Raw genomic sequence first — 27,971 nt, 5'->3', positions numbered from 1 at the left:
CCAAACCGGCAGTAATGCGGAATATCTGCCTTCACCCTCGGTTCTTTCCCAATATAAAAAGATACACTCTGGTTTTATTTTGAAAATAAACTGACCGGAAGTAGGCTGGTGTACACTCAGACGCCTCTTCCCGTGTCGCCACCTTCTTTGTCTACGGCCCAGCATTTCGACACCGGTGGGGGGGTTGTCTGTTTTTATTCTGTCTCTAGTTTTGAGGATATATTTCCCGATATATCCCCAATTTTCTGACATTTAATGACAGTCGACTCTGAGCTATTTATGCCTAAAAATAAAGCACCAAAAATGGATGACCTGGACTACAGTAAGTGTTCTTATTAAGTCTCTGTTTGCCTGTGGTTCCGGTGGCTAACCGCAGCTAGTCAGGTGTAGCTTGTTGCTTATTTCATCATTCGCGCAGGTTGACGAAACTCTTCATCCCGAAGCATATTTGCGAGATGACTGTCTTTCTCCGACAACGTGTTTACTACAGTCCATATTCGGAATAAAATCGCAACAGTAATGCTACCTTTGCTGATGAAATATTGATTGTATCGATGGCTGCCCTGCGCGAACTTTACAGCTAATGTCGGTGGATGTTTAGCATCGCCACCAGCCATTGAGTTACAGCTGGTCTATCCTAAAAGGAAATCGTTTCCTAGAAAGCTCACTGCAGCTGGTTTAAATTAATGCACAGCTTTCTTTTTTCTTTTTTTTCCTTTTTGACAGGAGAGATTGTGGGCGTGGCAGCTCATTGTTTTGTGGTTTAAAATAAATCGACTTGTAAAAAATGTGTTGCTGGGAGCACCAATAATTCTAGTTTTAGCATTCTTTTGTTGTTTTTTTTTTGTGGCGAAACTGATTAAGTTACAACATTTTAAGCATTTTGTTAATTTTTTTTTCCAGCTCAACTTGTTGTTTGTGCTTTTGTTTGCTGCTGCTTCTCAGGCAGGGTTTGATTCAGCTAGGTATGCGTGTTTTTTTAAATTTGTTTATCTTTTACCGTATTGTGCATTAGGATGTTCAACATTAAATGCATCACTAAATGTGGAAATAAACGCATAGTAAAATAAATAAAGTTTCAACCAACTTACTTAGGAATTGTCTTGTGAACTTTATCAAGACTATGTTTGCTTTTATGCAGCTCTGCTTTAAGCAATATTAATACTACTTGATTATTGGCCTGGGTATCATAATTAGTTATTTAGTTAATATAAAAATCTGTTTCATTTATGGTATTTATATGATACACTGCAAAACAGAGGATACACTGCAAAACAGAGGAACAGAGGAAGACAAACTGAAAATGATCAGTTTGTCTTCCAGTAGCCTAAGCCTAAACCAACATAGCTACAGATCGCTCAGGATATCTTCAGCCTTTTGAATGCTCTCTAAAACATTTTAGAGCAAGTCGGTTGTAAATGTTTCTCCTGATCAGTTTGATCTGAAAATAAAATACAAAGGTGATTTATTGAACAGCATCAGACGTTAGTTTGACTTGATAAGGAAGGAGTTTCAGTTGTAATTGTTTCAGTTCCTTGGGTTCAGTTCAGAAAAGCCTATTTCGGAAAAAAAAGAGTAAATATTGGACTTCATAATTTCAAATAAATAGTAAGAAGAAGAATACTAATTCCTCACGCCTTCTTTTGCAGTAGCTGCCAGACAAATCAGAGCAATTTCAGTGAAAGTCTGTGACTGCAGGTGAACAAAATTTTGGTCAACTCTGGTTATTTTGCAGAAAATATTGTTCAGATTTATTTTCTTTCCAAACTGTTCTCACTTTTATTTAGAAACAGAATGTAAATGACACCAGGGTATTAATAAACAGTGTGCATAAATCTATATGCTTTGACAATGAAAAACTATTAAAAAAAAAAAAAAAATTTCCTGCATTATTTTGAATTGCAACCTGGACAATTTTGAGATTTTTGAATTTTTTTTCAAGCAGTGAACTAGTTGTTCTGATTAATCACAGATTCACTTTGGGCTATAATAGGAGAATGGGATATTAATTAATTTTAATGAAATTTTATTGGCACAGTTATTGGATTTTTTCTGATTTTCAGTGACTGTTTTATATATGATTAATAAATATTTTATTCCTACCTTCAGTGTTCTCCATTCTTGATTCTTTTTTTTTTCCCCTCCAGGGGTTTTTTTGTGGGCTCCAGTGTCCCTTATATGAAAGTAGACTGACAGGAAAGGGGGGAAGACATGCGGCAAATATCGTTGGGTCCGGGAGTCAAATCCGCGACGGCCACGTCAAGGCCTCCAAATATGGGTCACGCTATCCCCTACGCCACCACGGCACGCCCCCATTCTTGATTCTTAAGATAATGGAGATTGACTAGCAATGCACCTCGTTTCTGTATTTTTACCACCAGAATAGATTGCTTTTGACCTAGATTATTTTAGCCCCGTTAACTATTTGTGAAATGCGCTGCAATGCAATCATTCTTCTTCTCTTCCTCTGCAGTCCCGGTAGACCTGAGCCCAGAGGAGCGCTCCGAGCTGGAGGACATCCGCAGGAGGAAGGGTGTCCTCTTGCAGGAGATCCAGAGGCTCAGGGAGGAATTACGAGAGGCAATTTTAGAGGTAGAGGGACTGGAGACCAGTACAGAGGGCAGGTAGATACATTTTTGTGTTCAAATCAACTGAAAGTCTACGATGTAATTAGGATTGATGTGGTTTGACAGGATATGCAAAGTGTTTTAAGAAAAGCATCACATTTTTCTGCTGTAAAATATTCAGATTCTTACCATTTTTATGCTTTCTTCAGCAAAACTCTACAGAAAAGTAGACATGTGGCTATGGGACGCAAGAAATTCAATATGGACCCAAAAAAGGTAAATGCCTTCTTGGACTTTTGCAGCTGTTTTTGTCACATGCAGCTTTTACTCACCGACTCTTTCTGCAGGGGATTTTGTTTCTGGTGGAAAACGAGCTGCTCAGACACACAGCAGAGGACATCGCACAGTTCTTGTACAAGGGAGAAGGCCTCAACAAGACCGCTATAGGGGATTATCTGGGAGAAAGGTGCATCATGTATAAAAAAAACCTCATACTTTTCCTGTTTTGTTGTCACGATGATTTGTAAATATAAATGACTTATTTTTGCAGAGATGACTTCAACATCAAAGTGCTTCAAGCTTTTGTTGACCTCCATGAGTTCACCGACCTTAACCTTGTGCAGGCCCTCAGGTAAACTTCATCCTCTTCTTAGCTTACTACTGAAACAGTAAGTAGTAAGCTACTGTTTCATTATGAAACAGTAGCTTACTACTGTAAAATCCAGTAGCTTACTACTGTTTCATTATGACTGTATAATGACTGTATGCAGTCATTATTCAGGGAGCAGTAATGCTCAGTAATGGAAAATCCCATGTTTGTCTCTGGTTGGGTTGGGAGAACTTTATGCGACAGGACAAAAACCTGCTTTGATTGCAGAACCTGATCTTTTAGGCTGGATCTAAACCTTGTCCTGTTTTCTACAGACAGTTCCTGTGGAGTTTCCGTTTGCCAGGCGAAGCACAGAAGATTGACAGAATGATGGAGGCCTTTGCTCAGAGATACTGCCACTGCAACCCTGGTGTCTTCCAAAGCACAGGTTATAAAAAACACAACCATTTTTGGTTGTGAAATCTGTCCCGAATGTCATTTTTGGACTTTTTCCAGTTCTGTAAAATCCTGTTTGTTCAAACAAAGTGAAAGTCTTTTTCCAGATATGCTGCCCTCACACTCTCTCTCTTACCAGTAATGATTTGCTGATATGTTAACCCTCGGAGGCCTTTGTATTCATACCCAGTACCTTTCAATAAGAGCAGTTTGTGTTTTCATTGCTTCCTTGAATTGTTATGAGATGAGGTACATTCTTTCAGTCCTCCTCTGTGTAAAGCAAAAGTAGTTTGACAGGCTCTGCAGTTTAAATACATGTTGATACAGTCATGCAGATGTTTTCTTTTGAGTTGCATAAATAGAATCAAATAGAAATAACCTTTATTTTCCCTCATTGGGGAAATTCAGGTGTACCAGTAGCAAAGACACACAAAAATCACACAAAAATTAACAATAAATAAAACAGGACTAAGAATAATAGACTGTACTGCAAGGGAATATTTACAACTTTATTAAATACTGTACAGCTTTACAAAGTAACATCCACTGAGTCAAATAACCTGCCATTAATTCCCAAAACCACACAAAATAACTGGTGTGTCAATACAACTCCACCAGACCGCGCACGGGGTAAAAAGCTTGCAGTGTCCAATTGATCACGTCTCTTAAGATTGCAAGTGGGTTAATAAGGACATATTGCTTAAAATTCTAATTTTTATATTTTTATACTAGGATTTCTACTGCTTCTAAAAGCAGCATAACATAAAAAAGAAGCACCCAGCCAGTTTTTGGCAATAAATTAATGTTTTTTTGTGTATGGAAAAGGAGACGTTTCAAAAGCCTCCCAATATATGGACACTGCGCCGTTACCTAGCAACCCAAGCTGAGGTCCAGCATGTTTGGTCAGCTGGTTTTTAGTGTTTAGTTGTTGATTTACATTCCAGAAACCACTTGCTGCATACTTGATGGTTGTGCAGGAGGCTCCACTTCTGCTTTTCAATGAAGTACGCATTTATAATTGCACATCTGTCTGCAGCCATTTTCACATCTTAGTGTAAACATTGAGTTTGGGGGCGTGGCCAGCAGCAGCTTATTAGGATTTAAAGTGACAAGACACCATAAAACATCTCATTCTGGAAGGAGCTCATATAATAGGCAGCCAAAGGTCAACCACTAGGTGTCACCCCTTTTTTTTTTCTCTTTTTGCCCAGCCTGTAACGGCTGCAAACAAAAATCTGGGAGAAATCTGTCGAAAATCCATTGGTTTTGATCCGAGATGTCGGAAAACCACCTGGGAAAACCAGACTAAAATGTCATTATGCAAAAAAGGTAATTAACATGTTTTGTAGCTCATTGACGTATCCTAATCTGTTCAAGGAAGAATAATAGGTCACCTTTAACAGAAGTCTTATATCTGTTGGTCCTAAACTTTGACGGATTTGTAATATTAGAAACTTAATTTTCTGTACCCAATATGGAAACAAGTAATTATTTAAAAGTCCAACTGTGGGAAGTTTCTTTTCATGATTGTCTGTCAACAGATTTTACAAGAATGTCTACCACAGAGTTGTAGACTGTCTATAACCTTCCACTCTGTGGTAGAAAATCAATCCTTCGTGTTAAAGATGCATGACTTTGGTTTCAAGTAGATTCTCCACGTTTCACAGGTTATCTTGGCGCTTTGCCTTCAGTTGAGCGTAAAAGCTGCTCAAGTTCTAATCAAATCAAGCAGCGATCAAATGACTTGACTTGGTTTGACTTTCAGGGTAATGAAATTATCTTTAAAGGTGCAGACTGCACTGCATTCATTGTTTGCATTTTTAGTTTGTATAGATGAGGCATTAATCTGGACCAGATTTTTACAGAATTATAAACTTGAGTAAAAGCACCATAGTTAGTGTTTTTACTATTGTTTCATTGTTTTGATATGCATTTGTAAACGCACATATGGAGGATGAGGACACTGATTCAATTATCCAGATATTTACTAGTCACAATGTTTTACCAGTCTGATATTAATAAGAATCAAGGAATTAATTTTACTTACGAGTTTTGAGATCAATTTAAAGTTGGTGTCAGATAAAATAAGAAACGCAGTGTAAGACATTAGATTTTTTTAGCAGACAGTGGAAAAGTATTTAAAAATATTGACTAGAGGTAGTTTGAAATCAGTAGCAGTTTTAATGTAAATGTACTTAATGCTCTGAATATTATTTCTTTGCCATTTTGTACTTTATAAAGTAACACAAGCATGCTTGTATTAGCTGGTTAATTATTGGACAGTCTTTTTCTATCTCTTTAGGAACCAGTAATGTGACTGTAAATTGTAGTTGAAAGTAATAGTTAAGTATAAGTTTTAAAATATTCAGTATTGAAGAATGAAGCATTCAACAGTTTGATTTAGATTCTCTGCCAATCTGCGTGTCATTAATAAAATGTTTCTGTAAGAGATTTTTGATGGGAAGGAGTAAATGGTGCCAGCGGTTTGCTGTAAGGTTAAGTGCTCCTTGGAGAGCGCCTGGGTTGTAATAAAGTATTGATGGATTCCTTCCTACTCATTTCCTGTCGGTTATTGTTTTCTCTGCTGTCCACAGACACGTGTTACGTGCTTTCGTTTGCCATAATTATGCTGAACACAAGCCTCCATAACCCGAATGTGAGAGACAAACCCGGACTGGACCGTTTCATCTCAATGAACCGCGGGATCAACGACGGGGGAGACCTGCCGGAGGAGCTGCTCAGAGTACGATCAACCTGATCAGTTGTGTTGGTAGTTTAAGAGTGATTGTATGGTGATCTCATCTTTTCTGGTTTGTTGTGTTTCAGAATCTGTATGAAAGCATTAAAAATGAACCGTTCAAGATCCCGGAGGACGATGGTAACGACCTGACGCACACGTTCTTCAACCCAGACAGAGAGGGCTGGCTGCTTAAGCTTGGTGAGAGTTTTCCCCCCATCCTGCTTTATCTTGCCTGTAAAGAGGCTCTAAAATGAACATTTTAAGCATTTTTATACTTCCATCTGGGTCTTAACTGCTTCTTAAAACAACAGCCCAAGCACTTAAAAGAAAAACAGCCACACGGTTTTTGGCAGTAAATTAATGTTTATTGGTGTCTGGAAAATGATCCTTTTCAGAAACCTTCCTATTGTTGAGTCAGAATCAACTGGCACTGCCCCGTTACCTAGCAACCTGAGCTGAGTTCCAGCACGTTTGGTCAGCTGGTTTTACCTTTGTATGCGCTGTCCAATGGTTGCTGGAAAAGACAAGTGTTTAGTTACTGCATTATTGTTGGTTGCGCAGGAGGCTCCGCTTTCGCTTTTCTAAGGTAATTGCACATGTTTTTGTAGCCATTTTCTAAAACTTTATCTAAAAATTATTTTACGCAGAAAATGTAATAAACATGTTTTGTCTAGGCCTGTACTAAGCAGGACACCTTTAACTCCGATCCTGTGTTAATCTGTTACTGCTGATTGCGGTTTGTGTTACAGAGATCTGAAGAAAACATGCTTTGTACTGTTCTCTAATCACCTCCAAGGCTTTGTGCTATGTTGAATCTGTCTTCCTGTCTCTGAGGTTTGTTGCCTCCTGGCCTCCAAACACTGCTGTGGTATTAAAACATTGCCATAGCATGTGATGGTGAAGCACAGACTCACTCTCTTGTGCTATGGCAGTCTGGATTTTGTTCTTTCGCATGATGGGGGCCCGTGGTCCGTGTCACTAATAAGGTCTCCTTCCCTGTTTCCTTTTGTCTCCCTCTAATTCCTCTTTTTCTCTTTGTCTCTGCTTCTTTCCTGCCATTTCCATGCTCTACTGCTGCTGCTTGTTTTCTCAGGAGGTATGTACTGAAACAGTGTTTAATAAAATGTAGAAACAAGAAATTTGAAGTTTAATTAGTAGGTAGAACATAGATATTGTAGAGTAGTGCTTATTTAAAAATAAACTGCCTGCTTTCTTTAAATACCTGATTAATTTTTGATCTTGCAGGAGGAAGAGTGAAAACTTGGAAACGCCGATGGTTCATCCTCACAGACAACTGTCTTTATTACTTTGAATACACCACAGTAAGTCTCAGTGTTTGTCACCACTGTCAGACTCCATGCAGGATAAAATAATTACTCTGTTTAAAGTGTTGAGGCGTTTCCTTTAGAATGCTGCAAATCTCAGAAAATTAGAAATTGATTTTACGTCGAGGACCTAAAAGTTCCACAGTTTAAAAAATAAACAATTTATTAAATACACATGTTTTCAATTAAACTAAATAAAAAATAAATCAAATTTTTCATTTAAACTTGTCTTTGTACTATTAAATATACAAATTCCTAAATGCTGAAATTACTAAAACTTGAAATATTTATTTAACAGTGTAGGATATGTAATAATTTTTCTATTTGTTAACTTTTTCACCAACAGGATAAGGAACCACGAGGTATTATTCCCTTGGAAAATCTTAGCATCCGTGAAGTAGAGGACCCAAGAAAGCCTGTGAGTTGCCTTCATTTCCTCACTGGAATATCTTTAGTTTGTTTTTGTAATTTCTCCAGTGTCAAAACGTCTTTTTCTTATTTTTCTAAACAGAACTGCTTCGAGCTGTACATCCCCAACAACCGCGGACAGCTCATCAAGGCGTGTAAGACGGAGGCTGATGGGAGGGTGGTGGAAGGAAACCACATGGTGTACCGTATCTCTGCACCCACACCGGAGGAGAAGGACGAGTGGATCCACAGCATCAAGTAAGAAAAAGATGACAAACGGGGATAACGGATGCAGTGCTTTGTGAATGTCCGTGTATTTCAATGCGATTTTATTTTCTTATTATTAAAATAATTTTCTTGTCTTTACAATTTAGTGTTGAAAATGCTTGAATTTCAGCTGGTTGTTTTCAAGGTTTGGAAAGTGCTTGAATTCTGCAGAACATCTTTGAAAGTGCTTGATCCATTTTTGTAATAACGTGCAATCTAATGCTTAATTAAAAGCTTAAATTTAGAAAACATTTTTTACAGTTGGACCCAGATATATCAATACAGACATTTTTTTTTCTCACTATGAAGATAAAACAGACTAAACTGATTATTTATTTATTTAAATAATAAATAATAATGATCAGGATCATTTAGCACATGAAAATGTAGAAGAGATTGAATTTTCTCAGTGGAAAAAATGTGCTAAATAAAAGTGGAACTTGCTATTATGATCCTGATCATTATTATTTAAATAATTGTTTTACGTCACTTAAAATTACCTAAATTATTTCCATTTGCAAACATTTGTTAGAGATTTCTTTTGTAACTTTCTTTCAATTTTAGAAGTTTACATACAGTTGGTCTTTTAAAATTGGGTGAAGCCTTTTTGGTTTCTTTTTTTGTGTGAGAGAAACATTTCAAAGTATAACATTTTGTGATATTTTAGTTTAGATTGCCCCTGCTGTAAAATGTAGAATACTATCAACAGTAGTAAATAATATCATATAATAGTGAATTGAAACGGTCTTCTTTAGTTCTTTTGAATTGTTTTAATCTCCAAAGTGTGGTGCAGGAGAAATTTGAAAACTTACCTTGAAAATTCTTGAAAAGTGCTTGAATTTTATTGTGGGTAAAAGTGTACAAACCTTGAATAATGCAGCATTTCTGGTTTTTCTTTCATGAAATATCTGAATTACAGCTGAAAAAATTCAATCTCTTCTACATTTTCATGTGCTAAGATGGAGATTTGTTTCTACCTACGTTTTTTGTTGTTCTTCAGATCTGCTGTCAGTGTGGATCCGTTCTATGAAATGCTTGCTGCCAGGAAGAAACGTATATCACTGAAGAAGAAAGAGGAGCAGCCCTAGGTTACGTCTATGTTCCTCTTCCTCTCACATCATCTCTGCTGCTCGCTCCTCTCTTTAACCTTTCTTCCTCCTCCTCATTCTTCCTGAAAATGCCTCCTCTTCCACTTGCAAGGACCCCTTGCTGTCCCGACCGCCAGACTCTTTTAAAAAGCTGCAACCGGAACGAATGGCTTACCTGCTGAGGCTGCCGTTCACAGTACTGCTGTTGCACTCAACTTAATACAACAATCCCAGAGCGCAAACAAATTTTTGCCATCATCTCACCATCACTCCCACTTAAACAGGCTGGAAAGAATCTTTAAGACTGTATTCACACTAGAAATTATCTTCTTTTTTTTGCACACTGGATTGGGGTCTGTTGGCATTTTATACACATCAAATCACTTTAATGTAATTGTTTTGTTTTTTCAGATTGCTTTAATTTTTGGGAACGATGTCGAGCAGTTTAAAAGGTTTACCATCTGGGCTGAGAATCGGCGTGAATCAAGAAGTCAAAGATTTTTCCACCTTGGTGTGAATACAGTTTTATTCAGGGTTGCAAGAAGCTGCAGTTTCATGAAGTCCTATTTTATTATCATCAGTGCCGCCTTAATAAGATATTCCCTTTGTTGATTGTGCATAGCCAAGACAAAATGTGAAGTACTAACAATAGGTTTTCATTCTGATAGAGCTGCGAATTTGCAAACTAATTTAATATTCCAAATGGCATAAAATTCACATCCAAACTTAAATACTGAAGTATAGCAAGGTAAATGTTATTAATGTATATTTTCACTGGATTTCATAGTGGAAACACAGCGTACAGTATGAACTTTAGCATGTTTCTCAACATGTTTGAGCAATAGCAGAGTAGAGTATTGTTGTCTGGAGGCTTGTTGAATCTTTATCTGCACAAAGCAGCTCTCATCGTGTCTTTTCAGAATTAACGTAACGGCATGAAACACAAGTTTTCTTTTTTTGTGTAGCACTACAACAACTCAACATCTGTTTAATTAACTCTGTCCACCAACCTGGGTTCTGTGAAGTCACAAAGGCAGCTCTTTTCATTGTACACTTTTTGTAAATAGACGTTAGCATATTTGTTTACGAAACACATAGATTTGATTTAATTTATTCTTTATCTTTTGTTAAAATCAGATTTTTTTTGTACGAGCTACTGTTTTACTGCATGTCGATGAACGGAAGGATCAGTCATAGGTACTGATGCATGGTTGACCAAGTTAGTGCACTGATTTGGAAAGTGTTCGTGTTTCCCGGTGACATGGAAAGATAGCATTTAATACTGAAGTTGGTTTGTGCATCAAGTGAGTGATCCTGCTTACCTTTAGAAAATATGAGATTATATGTTTGACTTTTGTTTTTGTTTTTTTCTTCTTGAGGGATTCAAACTCTGTAAAGCACAGACAGAGTTTGATTCTCACACTCTGCTGCTCAGTGTCAAACTTAAAGGGCATATGTCATCATTTTGATAAAATTCTCTGCTTCAAATATGTTCAGACTTCAGCTAATTTACATTTTATGACTGAAATTCAGAAATGCAGAAAAACAACAACATGTAAATTACATTTTGGGAGCTAAACCCATTCATTAAGATATAAGTAGCGATAGCAAAGTCTTCACTTGAATTTGAGTTCATAAAGGGAATATTTATTTATGGTGATTTATCTTCAGAGGTTGAGGAGGTCGGGAGAAATGTTAAGTGTGTTAAGTGGATGAAAACCAAACAAACCAGCACCCCACAGAGAGATGTAAAAGTGCGCGTGATGAGTCCATTCTGAGTGTAATTCACCATCCTGAGCACTTGTAACAAATACTGTAAAAGATAATTTAACCATTCGGATTGATGCTTGAATATCTGTCCCAACATTTTAACTCAGATGTGTACAGGCACATTACGCCCAACAAAATAACTTAGTTTTATTGACACCATCTCCAAATGTACATTTGCTCCACAATATCCTGTTCCACCTTGAAAAGTAACTCCAAGCGGATGCTACACGTTTTAAAATACTGACGTACAACCTATTAGCTACTATCTTCCAATGCATTGGATTTGGCTAAGAATATGTCGAAGTAACTGTCAGAGGAAGCTGGTTAATTTTGCCAACCATCCAGATGTGTTGTTTCGAGGGAGGAAACAACACATCTGGATGGTTGTGGATATCAACAGATGTTTTGCAGCAAAAAAGACACATGAAAAACAAAACCATGACATGTTGATCTTTATGCTCACAAATAGACGCAGTCTCCCCGCCGTCTTCCTCCATGTTGTGGTTGTTCCTTCCCTTAAAGCCAAGACTATATCAGATTCTTTTTTCTTTTTTTACACAGTTCAGCCATATTTTCTGCATATTTTTGATTACTCCCTCCAACATAACATATTGCTCGGAAGGTAATAAAAATATTCCCTTTAAAAAGTTTCCCTTTAATAAAACAGTTGATGATTTGTGCCCAACAATAGTTCATTTGACATGACAGATCTTATTGACACGTTATCAATAATCTTTTTAAGAAATTCTGCAAAGAATTTGCTCTTTAAGAGTACATTTACTCTTAAAATATGCTACTTTGCTATAAAAACAATGGATTTGTTTAAAATACATTAGTGTATATTAAATAAAGAACATGATGACATATGCCCTTTAAAGTCTGGGGAAGCTGTTTGAGCTGAAATTTTAATGTTATGTTTGAAATAAAAAGACAGCTAAATGATAAACACTAATAATAAACCATTGATTGAAAACACTCGTATTAAAAGTTTAGATTTGTCTCCAGTCATGGATTTGACCTACTTTAGTGTATTTGTATTTTTGATTCTGGGAGGATGTATGCATTCGCCCAGAATGCAGCACTTTATCAAGTTTAGCATTTTGAGGAAAAAATGCTGTTACTGACCTACTCGAATTCAATATGGCGCCCTCTGCTGGTAATCGCACACACTGCAATATGCTGAGAAATATAAACATTCTCATCCAACCAGCAGAAACAGTTTCTCACCAACTAGTTTGATGATGGGGATTTATCCTAATTTTCTTATTTCCACTTTGTTTGAGCTTGATTAACTGACAGATGTTGTGTTGAAATGAAGCCATAAGTCCCAATTTTCTGGCTTCATTTTAATTTGTATGTACTTCGCCAGGACTGTCCGTCCTTATGATTTTTAACGTTCGAAGTTGCCAAAAAATGGAAACCGTTTCCGAGTAAAAACAAAAATGAATACTGTTAACGACCTTAGTGAAAGAGAAGCTTCTCTCTGCAAACCCACTACGTTCAGAAAATGTTCATTTTGTATTTATTTATTTTTGTTTACTTGGAGGTAAAGATGGATGAATCATCTGTACATGTAGCAAAAGGAAAACCACAACACATTGGTGCCAGTAAAATACTGTGTAACAATAAAAAAGTAAGTAAAAGTAAACAAAACGATTAGTTGTGTCTTGTCTCTTTTTTTTTTTTTAATAGGGCCTGTTGCACCACCTCACTCTTTAGGGTACAACTTTAGTGCTTGATATTTAAATTATTTTTAAACTTGTCTCAAAGTTAAGTCTTTTTCAAAGTACTTTCACCTTTTGTGATTGTAGCAGGGTTTTATTTTATTTGTCAAAATTGGTTCGTTTATTCCTCAACTCCATTTTGTTCAGTCGGTCATTTTCTCCTGACTTTTATGATTATGGTTGCTCTTGTCAGTTGGTGGTCACCATAGCAACCAGTAACTGACGGCTCAACCTCTTTTTTTGTTTTTTTTTGGTTGCTGTGATTTGTTGCGTTTTCCCTACAAGTACTATGTTTTAGCATATTTTAGACAAATTAAATTATATACATGGTTTCATGTGAAACTTTGTATATGTTTTTAATTGATAATGTGCATTTTAGTTGTTTAGCTTTTATGTCAACACTTTATTGGGAACATTTTCTCTATAGGTTTATTTATTCTATTTTGTTTATTTGTGAAGGGGCAGAAGTTGCAGGACTGATGTTAACCATCAACTTAATTTTCTCTTTTGTTTCTCTGATTATTTTTTGCATGTTTGAGTAAATACAGTGAGCCTGAGTGTGACTGTTGTGAAGTCAGCCTAATAGATCTGAGATGAACACAAAAATGGGGGGAAATTATGCCAGGTTCCTGATGTCACACACTTCTAGGATGAAATTAGTGGTATTTAAAGATTAAAAAATATGTTTTTTCATCCTAGTTTGGTCTAAGGATTTATTTATATTACCAGAGTGTTTTCTCTTGACCATGGCTACTATTTCAACGTTTTGGTCTTTCAGGAGAACACACTCTTGTTCAAAGAGAAAGAAAACTTTCTGAAAATTAAGCAGTAGTTATGTATATGTTATATTTTTTATTTTTGTATTTAATTTGTATAGGACTGCAATGTTGAAATTGATTTATCTGCATTGACGTAAAACCCTGAAATGCGCTTTCAGTGAAAGCACTTTGAACAAAATGCTTAATTTTTAAAAATTTTTATTACTCACATTTCAACAAAAACACAATCACATCGAGTTTAAACATTTTCTAATAGCTTCAATGTATAACATATTGTACAATAATAAATATACAATCAAGGCCAAAATGACAAAATTCAGAAGCCACAATCAACAATCTCAACACACACAAGTTAGAAGTTACTCACTGTTCAACCAAACAAAGTGATGAATATTAAGGGTTTGTTCTGTGAACAATCTTGCATTGTGAGGACAAAAAAGTTAAGGAAAAACGACAGAATAAAGATTTTTAAAATGTTTAAAAACACAAAACTGAGGCAGTCAAACCAGAGTGCATCAGACTAAACTCTTTCTGAAATCTTCTATCTTTACATGTAGATTTAAATAATTTTAAAAAAAGAGAGAAAAACATATTTGAGTTCTACGGTTTCTTTGGTAAATTAGCTGTATGTTTCATGGAATCCTTAAAAAAGAGAATCCAAAGTATGAAGAGATTTATGAAAACATGTCTATGAATTTCATTAACTCTACTCTACAGCCGAACCCTTTAAGGTCCTGCTCACATCAGCACAAAACTGAAATCATTCAAACTTATTCACATTATGACAATATGTCACAGTCAGCACTTGTCTGTTTATAATAAAACACTAATTCATTAAAAAAAGAGAGAACATCAAACACATTCTCTGTAAATACGATCGGGCTACAATTTTATCCTCCTTTTTGCATCATTTGATAAATAGTTTAAAGGAAGGCAAACAATCTGAATACTTGAAGTCCAAAGATCTTATGATTTCTCGAGGTTCTTCTTCTTGGGCGGGTAAACCTTCCTTCAGTGGCAGGGGTCGAACGGGTACCTAGCAACGCCGCCGTGAAGCTCCACCTCCGACTCGGACCAGTCGATGACGTCGCCGCGTAAGTGGCTGCCGCAGGAGGCCAGGCTGTAGATGTCAGCGGCGCTCAGGGCGTGCGACCACATGTGGAGGTCTGACATCTCTCCCACATACGACTGAGTGGCATCAAAACGGCCTCCAAGAGTGTCCTGAAGTACGATGGAGGGGTAAAAATGTCACCTTTTGACCTTTAACGCTGCAGTATATATATTAAAACTGTCGCTCACAAAAGCAAAAAAATGTTTTTCCGTCTTTACCTGCTCCTGTCCCAGGATGAAGACCCCTCCAGGTTTGATGGAGTGCCAGGGAGAGAGGTTGGTCCCAGACCCCCGCTTCACACCGTCCTGGTAGGCCTCCCACTGTCCGTCCCTCGTTGTCCACGTCACACAAACATGATGCCACTTCCCATCACTCAGAGATAAGGGCAGCGTTACGGCCTGTGGATCAGACAGGAACATTTTCTTTTAAAAGTGTGATGGTGATTCCATGTTGACACATGATAGTTAAATTCCAGAGCATCATTTATAGAAACGAGTCATGATAATTGAACTAAATATTTCAGTAACCACTAAGAGTGGCACTAACTCAACATTTTTTACTCAAGTAAGAGTAAAAAAGTATTTGTTAAAAAGGCAACTCAAGTACTGAGCGACAGATCATGAAATTTGTTTTAATATTTTAGAAAAATGACATCAGACAGAGGAAACATAAAGCTATGCAGATTCTGGCATTTTAAAAACTAAAATAAAATGAACAGCCGTGTCGATGACTGCAGCCTCTACACGTTGCGTGCTCTACCAGCTGAGCCACCCAGCCACACAAACTGTGTTGTAAGGAATGTGTTAGTATTTATCTCAGAACCATAAAAAGTGAATAATGTACCAAGTTGAGTGTCTTTTTTGGATCACTTGTGCTAAGGAAAATTCACTTCCGGTTGATTTGATGAGATGATAATAGAACGTGTGTTCAGAGCAGAAATTATCAATACATCTTGTTGTTGCTTTTTTCAAACACTCATGCCACCCCGCCCCCAGCATGTACTGCCCTGGGTGGTGAACCATATTTTCCATATAAAAAACCACAAGTTTCCTCAGTAAATGACAATCAGCTGGCTGAAAATGAATCAATACTGAGACTGAAATATTGACTTATTTTGCAAAGTGAAACAAATCAGGGTTTGGTTTGCGCTTCCTCACCTTGTCATCGATCAGCAGCTCGATGGGGTTGTTCCCCCACTCGATGAGCACCAGCTCATTGGCCTGTCCGGGTGCGGAGTAGGAGAAAGGAGTCCCCAGTCCGGGACCCACGCCTGCCTTCATCCAGAGGCACAAGGTCAGAGCGAAGATCTCCTGCAGCAGAGTCCTCTTCATCCGTCCGTACATGTAGTTGGTCCTCATCGGGAAGCTGATCTGAAAGGCATCCAGGTTCTTGGAATGTTTCCTGTTGGAAGCTGTGGAGAAAAATGTAAGTTGTTTTTAAAGTTCTAGCTGTTCTGCTATGAGGAACATACAAGATTTATTTAGGAGTTTGAAAATTGTCACCTTCCCAAAAATACTGGCCTACGTCATTTTTCACCAAAAGTGATTTTTTTTTTTTTTTTGGTGCCTAACTCATCTTTCAGCAATAAAAAGGGGGCATTTTTTTATTTTGACAAAATTGTCTTTGGCAAAAATGGCTTAATATTTCAGGAAGGTGAAAATATTCAAATTATATCCAACTAGAGTTGATTTCAAGATTGATTGTCAGAGTTTATAATCAACATTTGAAACAGCAGTTAAAGGCATTTAATATTGAGATTGAGGCTGAGACAATTAATTAATTAATCAATTATGAAAACAATCGGGAACTAAGTTAATAATTGGTAAATTGCTAACTGGATATACAGACTCAAAAAGGTAATTTGCTAATCAAACATGTTCAGAGCAGTAACTAAGCCAAATGTGTACAAATATTTTTATATTTTACATATAAAATTTAAAAAAACTGATTTTGCTATATGCTTATTTCCAGAACTTCTCAAGTTGCACAATTTACAAAAAAAATCTCCTTTTATTATCTAATAATCGGTTAAATCAAAAACTAATAAACATAAACGTCTCTCCACTGTACTGCAGAAAGGGCTGAACTTTTCACACGTTAATATTAGAAGTATTTTTTAGCTGCACATTCATCCTTTGCTACAAATGATCAAACATTCACTAAAGGAATGCTATGTTGTTGCATGTCAGGCAATAAAATATGTATTTTCTTATTCAAAAAAGGAATTGAATTCATTGTTTTTCCACATCTTTTAATATACTTCTTATATTGATTTAAAAATGCATTAGTTGTACTGACAGATTATTTCACTTGTAAGATATTTTTCCCATAAGTGAAATAATCTGCCAGTAGAACTAGCAGTGTGAGGAATTATTGACTTGAAACAGTTTCCTGCTGAAAAGTTACTTATAAGTTAGTTTTGTCTTATGTCAAGTGCACTAAGATATTTGCACTAGAAATTAGACAAAAAATAGTAGATAAAATGTCGTGTTTTTGCATCTGACGAGTTTTTATCTAAACTGGGAATCAGCAGTGAGCATCAGGTGAATTTTACCTGTCAGGTGCAGCTGGTTGAGCATCGTTTCCAGTTTATTAGAGTGGAAACCAGTTCTGTACCCAGTGTGTGGGAGGTAACTGTGATCCTCTGTTTCATTGCTCCTGTGATCATCCTCTTCCTCCTCTTCTTCCTCTTCCTGTTCTTCCTCCTCGTCCTCCTCATCCTCGTCCTCCTCACTATCACTATCGTCACCTTCACTATCATCACCTTCACTATCGTCACCTTCACTATCGTCACCTTCATCATGATCGTCGTGATCTCCATCATGGTGGTCTTTGCTGTGGCTGTCGTCATGATGGTCCTTGTGGTCTCCGGTGTCGTCGTGGACATCATGGTGTTCGTCGTCGTGGTCGTGCTTGTGGTTGTCGTCGTGGTGACCATCGTCGTGGTGGTCTCCGTCATCTCTGTGGCCGGAGTCGTCATCGCGGTGTTGGTCCACGCTGCTGCCCCGGGCGGCGGTGTGGTGGTGCAGCTGCTCCTCCAGGGTGCTGATCTTCCTCTGCAGCAGCTCCTTCAGAGAGTTGGAGTATGTGCTGGTGCTGTTCCTCTTCTGAGGAAGATAAAAACAGCAAACATTACAACACACACTGGTGCAAATTAGCCTAAAGCACGTGTGTCAAACTCTAGCGGGCCAAATCCGGCCTGCCGTTGCTTTCTATGTGGCCCTCTAAACTACAGATTGACACAATAATAGCACCATCAAGATAATGTGTGCTTAACTATTATGCCATGGATCAAATCAAAGCAGTTTTTATCTGTATACAGCAAAATTAGATCAATCAGTTCCAGTTTTTCACGAATCCGCAATTGACGAAATTTATGCAAAATCCCTCCACTTTTTTGTGCTAATGCATAATTAGGGGTTTACTGAAAATTTTCCACAAAAGTTTTGCAAAGCATTGGGTTTATATGAATATTTGCATTCATGCATATTTACATGAATGCAAATATCGCAAACTTTCTTGCAAATATTTCTAAATTAGCTCTGCAAAATAAGTGATTTTGTTAGCAGAAAAATCTGTTTGAAAAGATGTTCAATATTAGTACATTTTAAGAAGTGCTTATCGAATGCAGAGACAGCTCTTTATAAATACTTCAACAGTTTGCTAATGTGTTTTACCAATATATTCTGGCACAACCAGCCCTTCCAGAATATTCATGAACTTGACATGGCCCAAAATAAAAATGAGTTCGACACCTCTGGCCTAAAGTAACACATGAACAAGGAGAAAGAAGGTCTGAAATTTCTGATTGCTACTTTGAGTCCCTTTTGCCCATCCTGGTATGAAATTGGCAAGAGCCACTGGCAACACTGGCTGTGACTGACTGATTTAATGTGGGCAGGTGTGAAACAAATGCTGTGATTTAATTGTATGTGTGTGTCTTTCTGGATGTGTGTTGATCATAGAGCACAAAGATACCAAAGGAAACTTGCAGTCCTCATGCATTTTCCAGGCTAACTGCAAAAAAAAACAACAATGGGTAATGCTCCATAGATGAGCTATTTTGTTGCGTGCTTGATATGTGAAATCAGATGATCTGATTCCTGTTCTTTTATCTTAATAAAAGATAAAAGGTGACCGTTGTCGCTCACCAACCAAAGCTGTTGGGGAGCCTTGTTGACATAGTGTCAACTTAAACTAATCATCTTGTCTTCTGAGATGCAGCTGCTCTGTCCTGCTTGTATTCTTTATCTTCCTTCTCCTCCTCTCAGGTAATCCAGGCTTTGTCCTGGTGCTTGCCCTGATTACTGTCTGTCAAGGGAGATCACTATAATTGCAGCTGATCTTCCACACACCCACTCCCACAGATGTTGACATTTGTCTGTGAAGGCAAGCGCCATAAATGCAGATTTAATACATCCACCATTTGAACAAACCGGCCCTGTCCCCTTGTGGAGAAGCAACTTTGAGCCGTTTGTTGACGTCAGGCGGCCACCGATGGACATCAGAGGGACTCTCCTGCCAGCGAGTGAATGGCTTTATGAGATTAAGTAATTCATTGTTCTTTTGTCTTAAGTGCTCAGAGGATGCAGCGATCTGGGACTTCAACAAACAGCCTCGTGACAGCAGAGTTAATGCATCCCAATCCACATGGGGACATCACATCCTCCCTCCACCCACGTTCTTTTCTCATCACTCCTCTACAGTTTCTTGCATAAGAGTTTATACCAATTTCTTCCACATTTTGTCCAACGTGACCTGTTATTCTTCCTTAAACAGGTTAGCATTGGTCTGTCTCTGGGCTACGCAAAACAAGTTCATTGCATATTTTGTATTGAACTTGTTGAGATTTCAGTCTAATCAATTGTATCTATTTTGATGTCCTTTCAGAGTGAATTTGATTAAATCCAAATAAGCTGCTGCTGTAAACTCAGAACTTACACTCACTCAAAAAAAAAATGGCTGCAAACAGTTGCAAAAGAATAAACCATACATCTTTGAAAAGCAGAAGTGGAGTCTCCTGCACAATCAACAAGAAAACAGCAAGTGGTTTCTGGATGGTAAGTCGGCAACAAAAAACATTTCTTTTCCAGCAGCCATTGTACAGCTGTAAAACCGGCTGACCAAACATGCTGGAGCTCCGCTTGGGTTGCTAGGGTAATGGTCTGGGTTTGACTGGGGTTGCTAGGTAAGGTACAGTGCTCATCAAATGTGACTTAATAATCAGGACGTTTTTGAAACTGCTTGTTTCCTTGACAACAAGACAACGTAAATTTATTTCCAAAAACGACTGAGTGGTTTTTTGAAGCATTTGGGCTGTTTTTAGAAACAGCTGACACCCAAATGGAAACATTAACTTTGCATAATATATCCACTTTAAGTAATAAAAACCTTTAAGAAAGGATATAACATGGACTTCCACAAATCTGGTTTTTATGCAGGAAAAGCAAAAATAAATAAGTACTCCTATATTTAGTTTCCCACAATCCAAGATGCTCCGGTCTGGTCAGACAAGTTCGAAACTGAGCTTTTTGTCCTACTTCCAACAAAAAGCTACTTCTACACTTCGAAAACATCACCCAAACTCATAAATGGTGGTGGCGGCAGCAGGGAAGCTGGTCAGCAGTGATGGGAAAATGGATGAAGCTAAATACAGAGGCTGGGGTGGAGGTTTAACTTCCACCAGGTCAACAACTCTAAACAGACCACAAGAAATCTGAGATATGAAAGAATCTATGGCAACACTGGATCTTATTCACACAGAGCTAGGTCTTTTAAAAAACAAATATCTCTGCCACATTCTTTAAAAAATATTATCATGCTCATGGGATCAGTTTTAGAAAAATTTTAATCTACATGAACTCACAGAATTCCACCCCTGAGCGTTGTTTCAAGCATGACGAACCCATAGGGGGCAGTGTAGAGCAAAGCTAAAACCTGTCAGCCAATCAGATGGCTTCAGAACAACCAACCCTAACTCTAACCCAGCTTCCTGTTGGGAATTAAACATGGCACCAGGAGCTTTGTATGGACAGATATGTAGGTTGAACTACTTTTAAATGGCATGTTAGAATTGTCTTAAGTTAATAAAACATAAGATGATGTCAATTGAGAGTCGTGTCAAAACATGTGGATATGTTGGCGCATTGTTTGACGCAAATTGTTCACTTTGGTCAGAGCTATTATAAAAAATCATTTCTTATGGTGTTATACTGACGTTTCATGAGGATGAAAGGTATAGAAATGTATTTGTTTTCCTAGATATCCGACTACATGTGGATTAGGCCTTAAACTGATGTTTAACTGATGTTAACAGACTCTCTTCTTCCAGTATGTCTGGCAAAATTTGAATTTTCCATAATACATCCCCTGTAATACCAATATGTCTTGCATCCCAGCTTTTCAAATTTGAATTTGTAAAGCAAGGAATTTTATGATTATCCTTCCACTGAACTTCCCCTACATTTCTCGTTTCTTGTGTCTTTCTGCCGTTTTATCCAAAGTTAACTTTTCCCTTCCTCCAGCTGCTCACCTGCAGGCTGCTCAGTCTCTCTTTCAGCGCATGCAGCATCCTCTCCAGCTGCTCCGTTGTCGATGTGCTGTCCCCCGTCGTCCCGTGTTTGTCCTTCCCGTGGTTGTGGCCGCCGTACCCTCCGTCGGATCGTTGGACAGAGGAGTGGTGGTGCTGTGAGTCTGGGATGAGTCTGCCATTGCCATAGTGACTGTTGTCGGTGTATGATGTGTGGTGAACGGACAATCCCTTGTGATGCGAGTATGACACAGAGCCATGGTGCTCATCGTGAAGCGACGGGCCTCGCCCAGCGCCCTCACACATGGTCAGCTTGGCTGTCAGCTCTCTGATGGTCTCCCTCTGGTCCAGGATGATCTCCTTCTGCTGCACAAGGCTCTCCCTCAGGTGGAGGATAGTGGCTTTAGCCTCGTCGCCGGCCCCCCACCAGCCGCTGGGAGGGACGTTCTGATGGTTTGATCCTCCAGGCCCCGTCGACCCGGCGCCCGTACCTGCTGTGGGGAAGCAGGAAGGGTCTGTGTCTGCAGGGATTGGGGAGCAGACAAAGCGCGGGTGGGCTCCGTAGTTGAAGTCTGGGCCTGATGTGGCAGATGTGGGGTGAAGTAGAGAAAGAACCAGGGGAAGAAGGAACATGGCGCTCCTCATAATCTCCATCTAAAAAACCATAAAATGTGGCTTCACTTCACAATATGAGATGTTGGTTCAAGAAAGATGCTCCGATGGAAAGATAATAGATGAAAAAAAGTTGAGAAGAATCTTCTGGAAGACTTAATCATGAAGCAGTAGGACAGACCTATAAAACAAAATATTAGACATGAACCTTCAGAGTCACATAAAGGCAATTACAAAGTCAGCCTCCTATCGACTGAAGAACATTTCCAGGGTGAAAGGACTCGCTGTAGCTCACTCTGAAATACTGTTGTTCACTGAATGGCTTTGCACCACAATAAATAAAGGGTAGGCAAGAATAAGCTTGGCTTCTGCCTATTCCTTTTTTGGTAATATATGGATTTGTTTATTGTTGTTTTTTTCTCTCTCTTTCGTTGTTTTCTGTGATTAATGTGGACAATTTACTAAAATAAAGCGATTGATGATGATGATGATGATGATGATGATGATGATGATATTGATGATATTTGTTGTTGTATAACCTGAGACCCAGAAAAAAAAAAGTTTTTGAATTTTTTTTTTTTTTCACTACATGACTCTTTGGAGTGAAAAAACATCACTACAATTGAAAAAGTTTCAAAACATGTTATTATTTATTTATTACAGTTTGTCCTTTGGAGAGGACATCGGGACTCTCTTGTGGCAAATATGAACACATTTTGAGGCCCAGGATGTCCTCTTTAAGGACCAACAGGATTTAACACAGTGGCATGTATGGTTTCAGAGTTATGAACAAAAAAACCTATGTCCTCCACAGAGGACAAAAATGTATTGCTGGGTCTGAGGAGGATAAACCTTCCAGACCACTCAGGCTTTCTGGTTCTGGTTCTGGTCTGCATCCCCAGAACCAAACATGGAGCATTCATCTTCTACAAATTTGGAACAAACTTCCAGAAAATTGCAAAACAGCTGAAACACTGAGTTCCTTTAAATGTAAGCTAAAACCCACCTGTGTAGAGTTGCTTCTGCCTCATAGTCACTGGAAAATTAACCACATATTTCATTATTTTAATCGGTAAAATGTGACGATCTTTACAACTGTTGACTATACGATGTGCTTATGATGTTTTTTATGTTTTCATGAACTGCGTTGTCGGTTAAATGTGCTACACAGATAAACTTGGCTGATTAACATTAGGAAAGCATTGTTATTTACATATTGGCATAGCTACAGTGAAAGTCTTTAAGCCTGTGGAAACTCACACAAAAATAAATTAAGTCTTATTATTTCATTACAGGACTCTCTTTGTCTTTGACCACACAGGTGAAAAGACATTGGAAAAAAATCTTTTTTTAGCTGCTGGCTGTTCCGCTGTCAGACTTTAAACTAAACCTTCTTCAGGATGTGACGTCTTTGGACTCGGCCAACGTCTGACGAATAACCTTGGCTGTTCCAAGAAGAACTAGGAAGTCCTTCCAGAGGAGGATTAGATCATGTTAAAGGTCAGACATCCCGTCTCGAACATTTGGCTGGAACATTTTAACTCTTTAGAAACCTTAAAGGATGCCAAACTACCCTCATGGAACATCCCAAACTTCTACATTTAGTAGATTAATGTAACTTCAAGAAGCAGATTTAATTTCTAACATAATCAATAGCTTGTCATTGATTTGTGTTAAAGTCAAAGTTTTTTTACCCATCGAGCTTTTCACATTTTCTCTTATCAAAACCACAAACTTTAACTTAACCATTGGTGGACTTTATACACATCACAAAGTAGTGCAGAGCTGTTGATATAACTAAGGATGACGAATGATTTTGAAAGGTTTCTCAGAAATAAATAAAAGTCTGTAAGCCATGGCAATGTTGGGGGAATCTTTAAAAGATTTGTTCCTCCACAGTCTAAATGTTTTGCCCAATTTTCTTCCAAAGTTAACTCATAGAGAAAGTTAATGGATATCTAACTTCCTTTGCAGCTCAATAGTTACAGTTATAATATTGTCAGAGTCGGTCCAATGCATATGTGAGTTAAACTGCTGCTTAGATCCTCCACACCACCAGAGGGACCCCAAGAGCACCAGGCTATTAATCATAAATAATATATTATTTATGACTAGATAATATATTGAATAATACAAACTAAGTACTATGAAATGTGGAATAACAATTTCTGTCTATTTTTTTATACTTGGTATAAAAAATACAAATAGTAAGTTAATCTCTTCCTGTTGTTGGCTGCTGCCACTATTGGGAAATGCAAAATATTCTTGTTAACTTTTTTTACTGTAAATTTTGTGTTTATTATCTGATGTTACTTTCAGATAATTAAAATAATACACCACACGTAAATGCCACTTTGCATCTCAAAATCCACAAAATATATATATATATATTTAGTTTGCTGCTCCTGTAAGGTTAAATTCAATAGCCAAGTGCAAATGATGATTGTAGGTATGTTACACACATGATGAAGCATGTTAATATGGGGGAGGGCAAATAAGAATCTGCCCAGGGCTCCAAAAAGGCTTGGGTCGACCCGGTCTATGCTCCAAAGAATAAACAACGTAAAAATGTTTATGAAAAGTGAAAATAAAGCTACATAAAACGTGTGTTGGGGATAATCATAGCAATGCCAGCATTTCAACATCTTTTGTTTGGGCTAAACATGAACGGACCTACAAGCTAAGACATTCATTTTCAAAGTGTTTTCTGAACTAATTTAAAGCGTTACGGACCTACAGTTTTCACTTTTAGATGATTGGATGGACTCCAGAACTGAGATGAACTCTATCTACACAATAGGTGATTGGTTGCATTGAATTGTATTTAGGCGTATCAGAGTTAGGAGGGTACACCAATGCAAATGACACTGAAATTGTAGAAATTGTGAAACTATAAAAACAATCAGATAAAATCCCAGTGAAATTCACTGAAGTTGCAACGTTACAAAATGCAAACAGGCTCAAAGGGTTTTGATGCCCGGCGTGTTTCCACAAAAGGCAGCTGACCTCCCTGCATGACGTCTTTTATTATACAGTGTCGGCATTTTGAAATGGCACAGCCGAGAAGCGGCCGCTAAACCTCGCTGACCACCCGTTGCTCTCAGTGGATTTGTGCTCAAACTTCATGTATGATTGACTTGGCTTTATCAATCATAAAACAAAGCAGAAACAAACTGAGGGCCAGATCAATCTTCAGCTTGTTGCAGAAGTAGTTTGAAGCTTCGAATGGATCTTTTTGGTTCTTCTCCTGCTTCCCCTTGAGATTAGCCGAGCTTTAGAGGGAGACAGATGGTCGGGGAACAAAATCGTGTCACACCCAATCTCCATCATTCAGACCTAAGTTTATTATCACCCACAGGTTCCCCCAATTAACCTAATTACAGACAGTTGCTGTGCTATCTTAGTCAGAGATAAGAGGGCTTGTAGACTCCTTGTTGTGTTTGCATGTACAGGTCGGTGTTAATCCGACGCAGGCTGAGGGGTCGTGCATCATCCCAGCAACATATGGTCAGGGTGGATGGTAAAGTGGAGCAATTAGTCTCAGGTTAGAAACTGACAAGTTCCCGGAGATATGTAATTAAAGGCCAGCTCTTTATAGTTGCTCCTTTAATCAAGACTGCTTATTTGAAAAACTTGAGATGGAGTTAAAAACCTTTTTTTTTTTTTTTTTTTTTGCAGTTTCAAGGTTTAATCTTCTCACTTGTTGAGTTTTTAAATTGCTAGAGACACTTTTAGGACTAATTCAGTTTAAAATATCCATTCTGTATTGTGTGGATATTAATATTACAGCATTCAAACATGTAAAATTGGATCTGGATTTTGATAAATAATAACAAAATAACACTAAGGTCTTCTCTTCAGGTTAGATTTGATGCCAGTTTGCTTAAACTACAAGGTTTATTTCAGCACATTCCTACTACAATATGTTGCTTATTACAGTTTTTGACCCTTTTCATTCAACAATACTGAATTCATGAAACTTTTAACAATTTTTTAAAGTCAAATCCTCAAAATTGATCAAAAACTCAATCAACTAAATGAACCGAAAACAGTTTTTGTGTAGCATTTAGTTCAGTTCTGACTCATAGTAATTGGATCCTCTCTAGTCTTTTTTTTCCTATACAGCTTTCCACATGGTAAAATATCTGCTTTTGTAAAGAAACACATCAAATGACATCAAGAACAACAAAAGTATATTCAACAAATTTTGATTTTTGAATAGATCTTTAAGCATAAATATTGTCCAGATTGATTAAATATGTAAACTAGCTTATTTTGTTACATCTTTAATAAATGTTAATGTATTAATAAAATGTAAATAAGCTAAGAATGACCTTCTGGTATCATCCGCCTTAGTTTTTCTAGCTGTAGAGAAGTAAATGTTTTATTATTAAAGCTCAGAGCACTTACCTGAGAGTTCGTGTGTCCACACTCGTTAGATGGTTCTTCTCCTCTCCCGCTGATCAGATTGAGAGAGATTTACTCCAGAGGAGGGTTCAGCTCATTCTGCCTCTCCTTCACTGTCTCTCCCTTCTTTTTTCCTCTCCTCCTCTTCCTCCTTTGTTATTGTTTCCGTTAAAAAGCCACTCCTTGTTACCTGTTACCTCACCACCGCCCCCGCTGGCTATTACTTTCTGTTAGACACATAAGGGATAAGGGCCTAATCAAATCCACAGCTCTGACGAGCGTGTTTTTTATTTTTTTTATTTGATTTGCGGTTTCCAAATCCCTTTAAGCAGGATCCAAATGTTGGCTCTCAGCTCCTGCTGCTCTCGTCACTCAGCCAGCTCACCTACATCCCAGCATGGGAGGAATTGGCCTGATTAATTCCTCTCTGACTGACAGATGGCTGCTGCAGGGTCAAGGGAAATCACACATAAACATGTTGACTGATAGACAGACTTAAATACAGCGAGGATGACTCAGCAGCATGCGTGTGGTTCATTAATACGGACTTATTTGTGAACCACATCCGTACTCATTCAAAACATCCATTTTGAATGTTTTTTTTCTTGTTGATTTTTTTGTTTTTTGTCACAATCAGAAGTAAAAAAATACAATGGATTTTGTAATCTGTCTGCAAATCATTATTAGTGGGTCAAAAACAATTAGATTTATATGATGAGTATGAAATTTATGTCTGAGCAACATTTGCAGGAGACTAAATTGTGCGTTTTGAAAATGTGTAAAACATTTTAATCACATACTGAACAATTTAAAACTTTTAGTGGGAATAAACTATAAAACTACAAAGGTTACTGACTATTTTAGCGTTTTCTGATTTATAAAGCACTTAAATGTGCTGTAGAAATAAAAATAGTGTACTCCAGTCCAAAGGAATATACAGCTGAGTTAATTTGTAAAATGTGCACGTCTATTTGAGCATTAATGTGAGGTTGACTCATCTTTTCTTTACTGTTTATTAGGTCAGTGCTTGTCGAGTTCTCCCGCCTGTCAATCTCCTTAGCGTGTGTAAATTAGGCTCAGAGGAAGTCAGCGCTCACCAACAACTCGCATGCAATGACACCAGACACCAAAGACATGTCGGCATGTGACCAGCTACCTCTGGAAACCCCAAATCTGCTCCGCCTGCTCGACCAGAGGTCAAGCTGATGTCTGGCGATCAGAGCAGAAATAGAAAAAGGTCTTAGTGGGAAACTGTTTTCCTCTCCAAGCTACCAACTTAAATACAATTATTTAGTTTTAAACATATTTGCAGAGATCAATTTAAGTCGATATTAAGGCAATAGATTCATAATGCAGAACAGAAATGCTTCATATGTCATAGAAACACATGGCGTAACTTCCAGGATTAAAATAAAAATCCAACAAAAGCCCCGCTGTAATTCACTGCAATGATAGTTTATGCTGAGCACTGACACATTGTTAGATGCAATTAATCTTCAGATCCTCCTCATCAGAAATCCATGATGATTCACAGACTCACCAAGAGACAGTACAGGTGTGTCGTTTCCATGGTTACTCCAGCTGTTAACATCAGGGTGA

At 37.9% G+C, this 27,971-nt stretch overlaps 2 protein-coding genes across 2 annotated transcripts; one reads left to right on the top strand and one right to left on the bottom strand.

Annotated features, from left to right (window-relative positions):
- Positions 1 to 131: 131 nt before the first annotated feature.
- On the top strand, positions 132 to 12,866 carry cyth2 (cytohesin 2). The gene is made up of 12 exons (XM_028012916.1): positions 132 to 322; positions 2,474 to 2,624; positions 2,777 to 2,843; positions 2,915 to 3,033; positions 3,118 to 3,198; positions 3,492 to 3,604; positions 6,207 to 6,355; positions 6,439 to 6,550; positions 7,598 to 7,674; positions 8,024 to 8,095; positions 8,189 to 8,343; positions 9,353 to 12,866. Exons 1-12 carry the CDS (start codon positions 256 to 258, stop codon positions 9,438 to 9,440), a joined length of 1,251 nt encoding a protein of 416 aa, XP_027868717.1. The 5' UTR covers positions 132 to 255; the 3' UTR covers positions 9,441 to 12,866.
- A 1,017-nt stretch (positions 12,867 to 13,883) lies between these two features.
- LOC114139351 (neuronal pentraxin-1) lies at positions 13,884 to 26,501 on the bottom strand. The gene is made up of 6 exons (XM_028009252.1): positions 26,376 to 26,501; positions 21,357 to 22,146; positions 17,379 to 17,931; positions 15,982 to 16,235; positions 15,043 to 15,222; positions 13,884 to 14,934 (listed from the first exon to the last, which is right to left on the bottom strand). Exons 2-6 carry the CDS (start codon positions 22,005 to 22,007, stop codon positions 14,725 to 14,727), a joined length of 1,848 nt encoding a protein of 615 aa, XP_027865053.1. The 5' UTR covers positions 22,008 to 22,146; positions 26,376 to 26,501; the 3' UTR covers positions 13,884 to 14,724.
- Positions 26,502 to 27,971: the final 1,470 nt, after the last annotated feature.

The sequence above is a fragment of the Xiphophorus couchianus genome, chromosome 3 (assembly GCF_001444195.1).
Source record: "Xiphophorus couchianus chromosome 3, X_couchianus-1.0, whole genome shotgun sequence".
Lineage (NCBI taxonomy): Eukaryota > Metazoa > Chordata > Actinopteri > Cyprinodontiformes > Poeciliidae > Xiphophorus > Xiphophorus couchianus.
The sequence above is the reverse complement of the archived record's forward strand: the minus strand, read 5'-3'. Positions and strand labels throughout refer to the sequence as shown.

Excerpts from the sequence above, each read along its gene's own strand:
- LOC114139351 (XM_028009252.1), bottom strand. The coding sequence starts at position 22,007 with ATGGAGATTATGAGGAGCGCCATGTTCCTTCTTCCCCTGGTTCTTTCT. Across the intron at positions 17,932-21,356 it reads AGAGACTGAGCAGCCTGCAG|AAGAGGAACAGCACCAGCAC; the intron begins GTGAGCAGCTGG and ends TATCTTCCTCAG. Across the intron at positions 16,236-17,378 it reads CAACCAGCTGCACCTGACAG|CTTCCAACAGGAAACATTCC; the intron begins GTAAAATTCACC and ends TTTTCTCCACAG.
- cyth2 (XM_028012916.1), top strand. The coding sequence starts at position 256 with ATGACAGTCGACTCTGAGCTATTTATGCCTAAAAATAAAGCACCAAAA. Across the intron at positions 3,034-3,117 it reads GGGGATTATCTGGGAGAAAG|AGATGACTTCAACATCAAAG; the intron begins GTGCATCATGTA and ends TTATTTTTGCAG. Across the intron at positions 3,605-6,206 it reads TGGTGTCTTCCAAAGCACAG|ACACGTGTTACGTGCTTTCG; the intron begins GTTATAAAAAAC and ends TGCTGTCCACAG.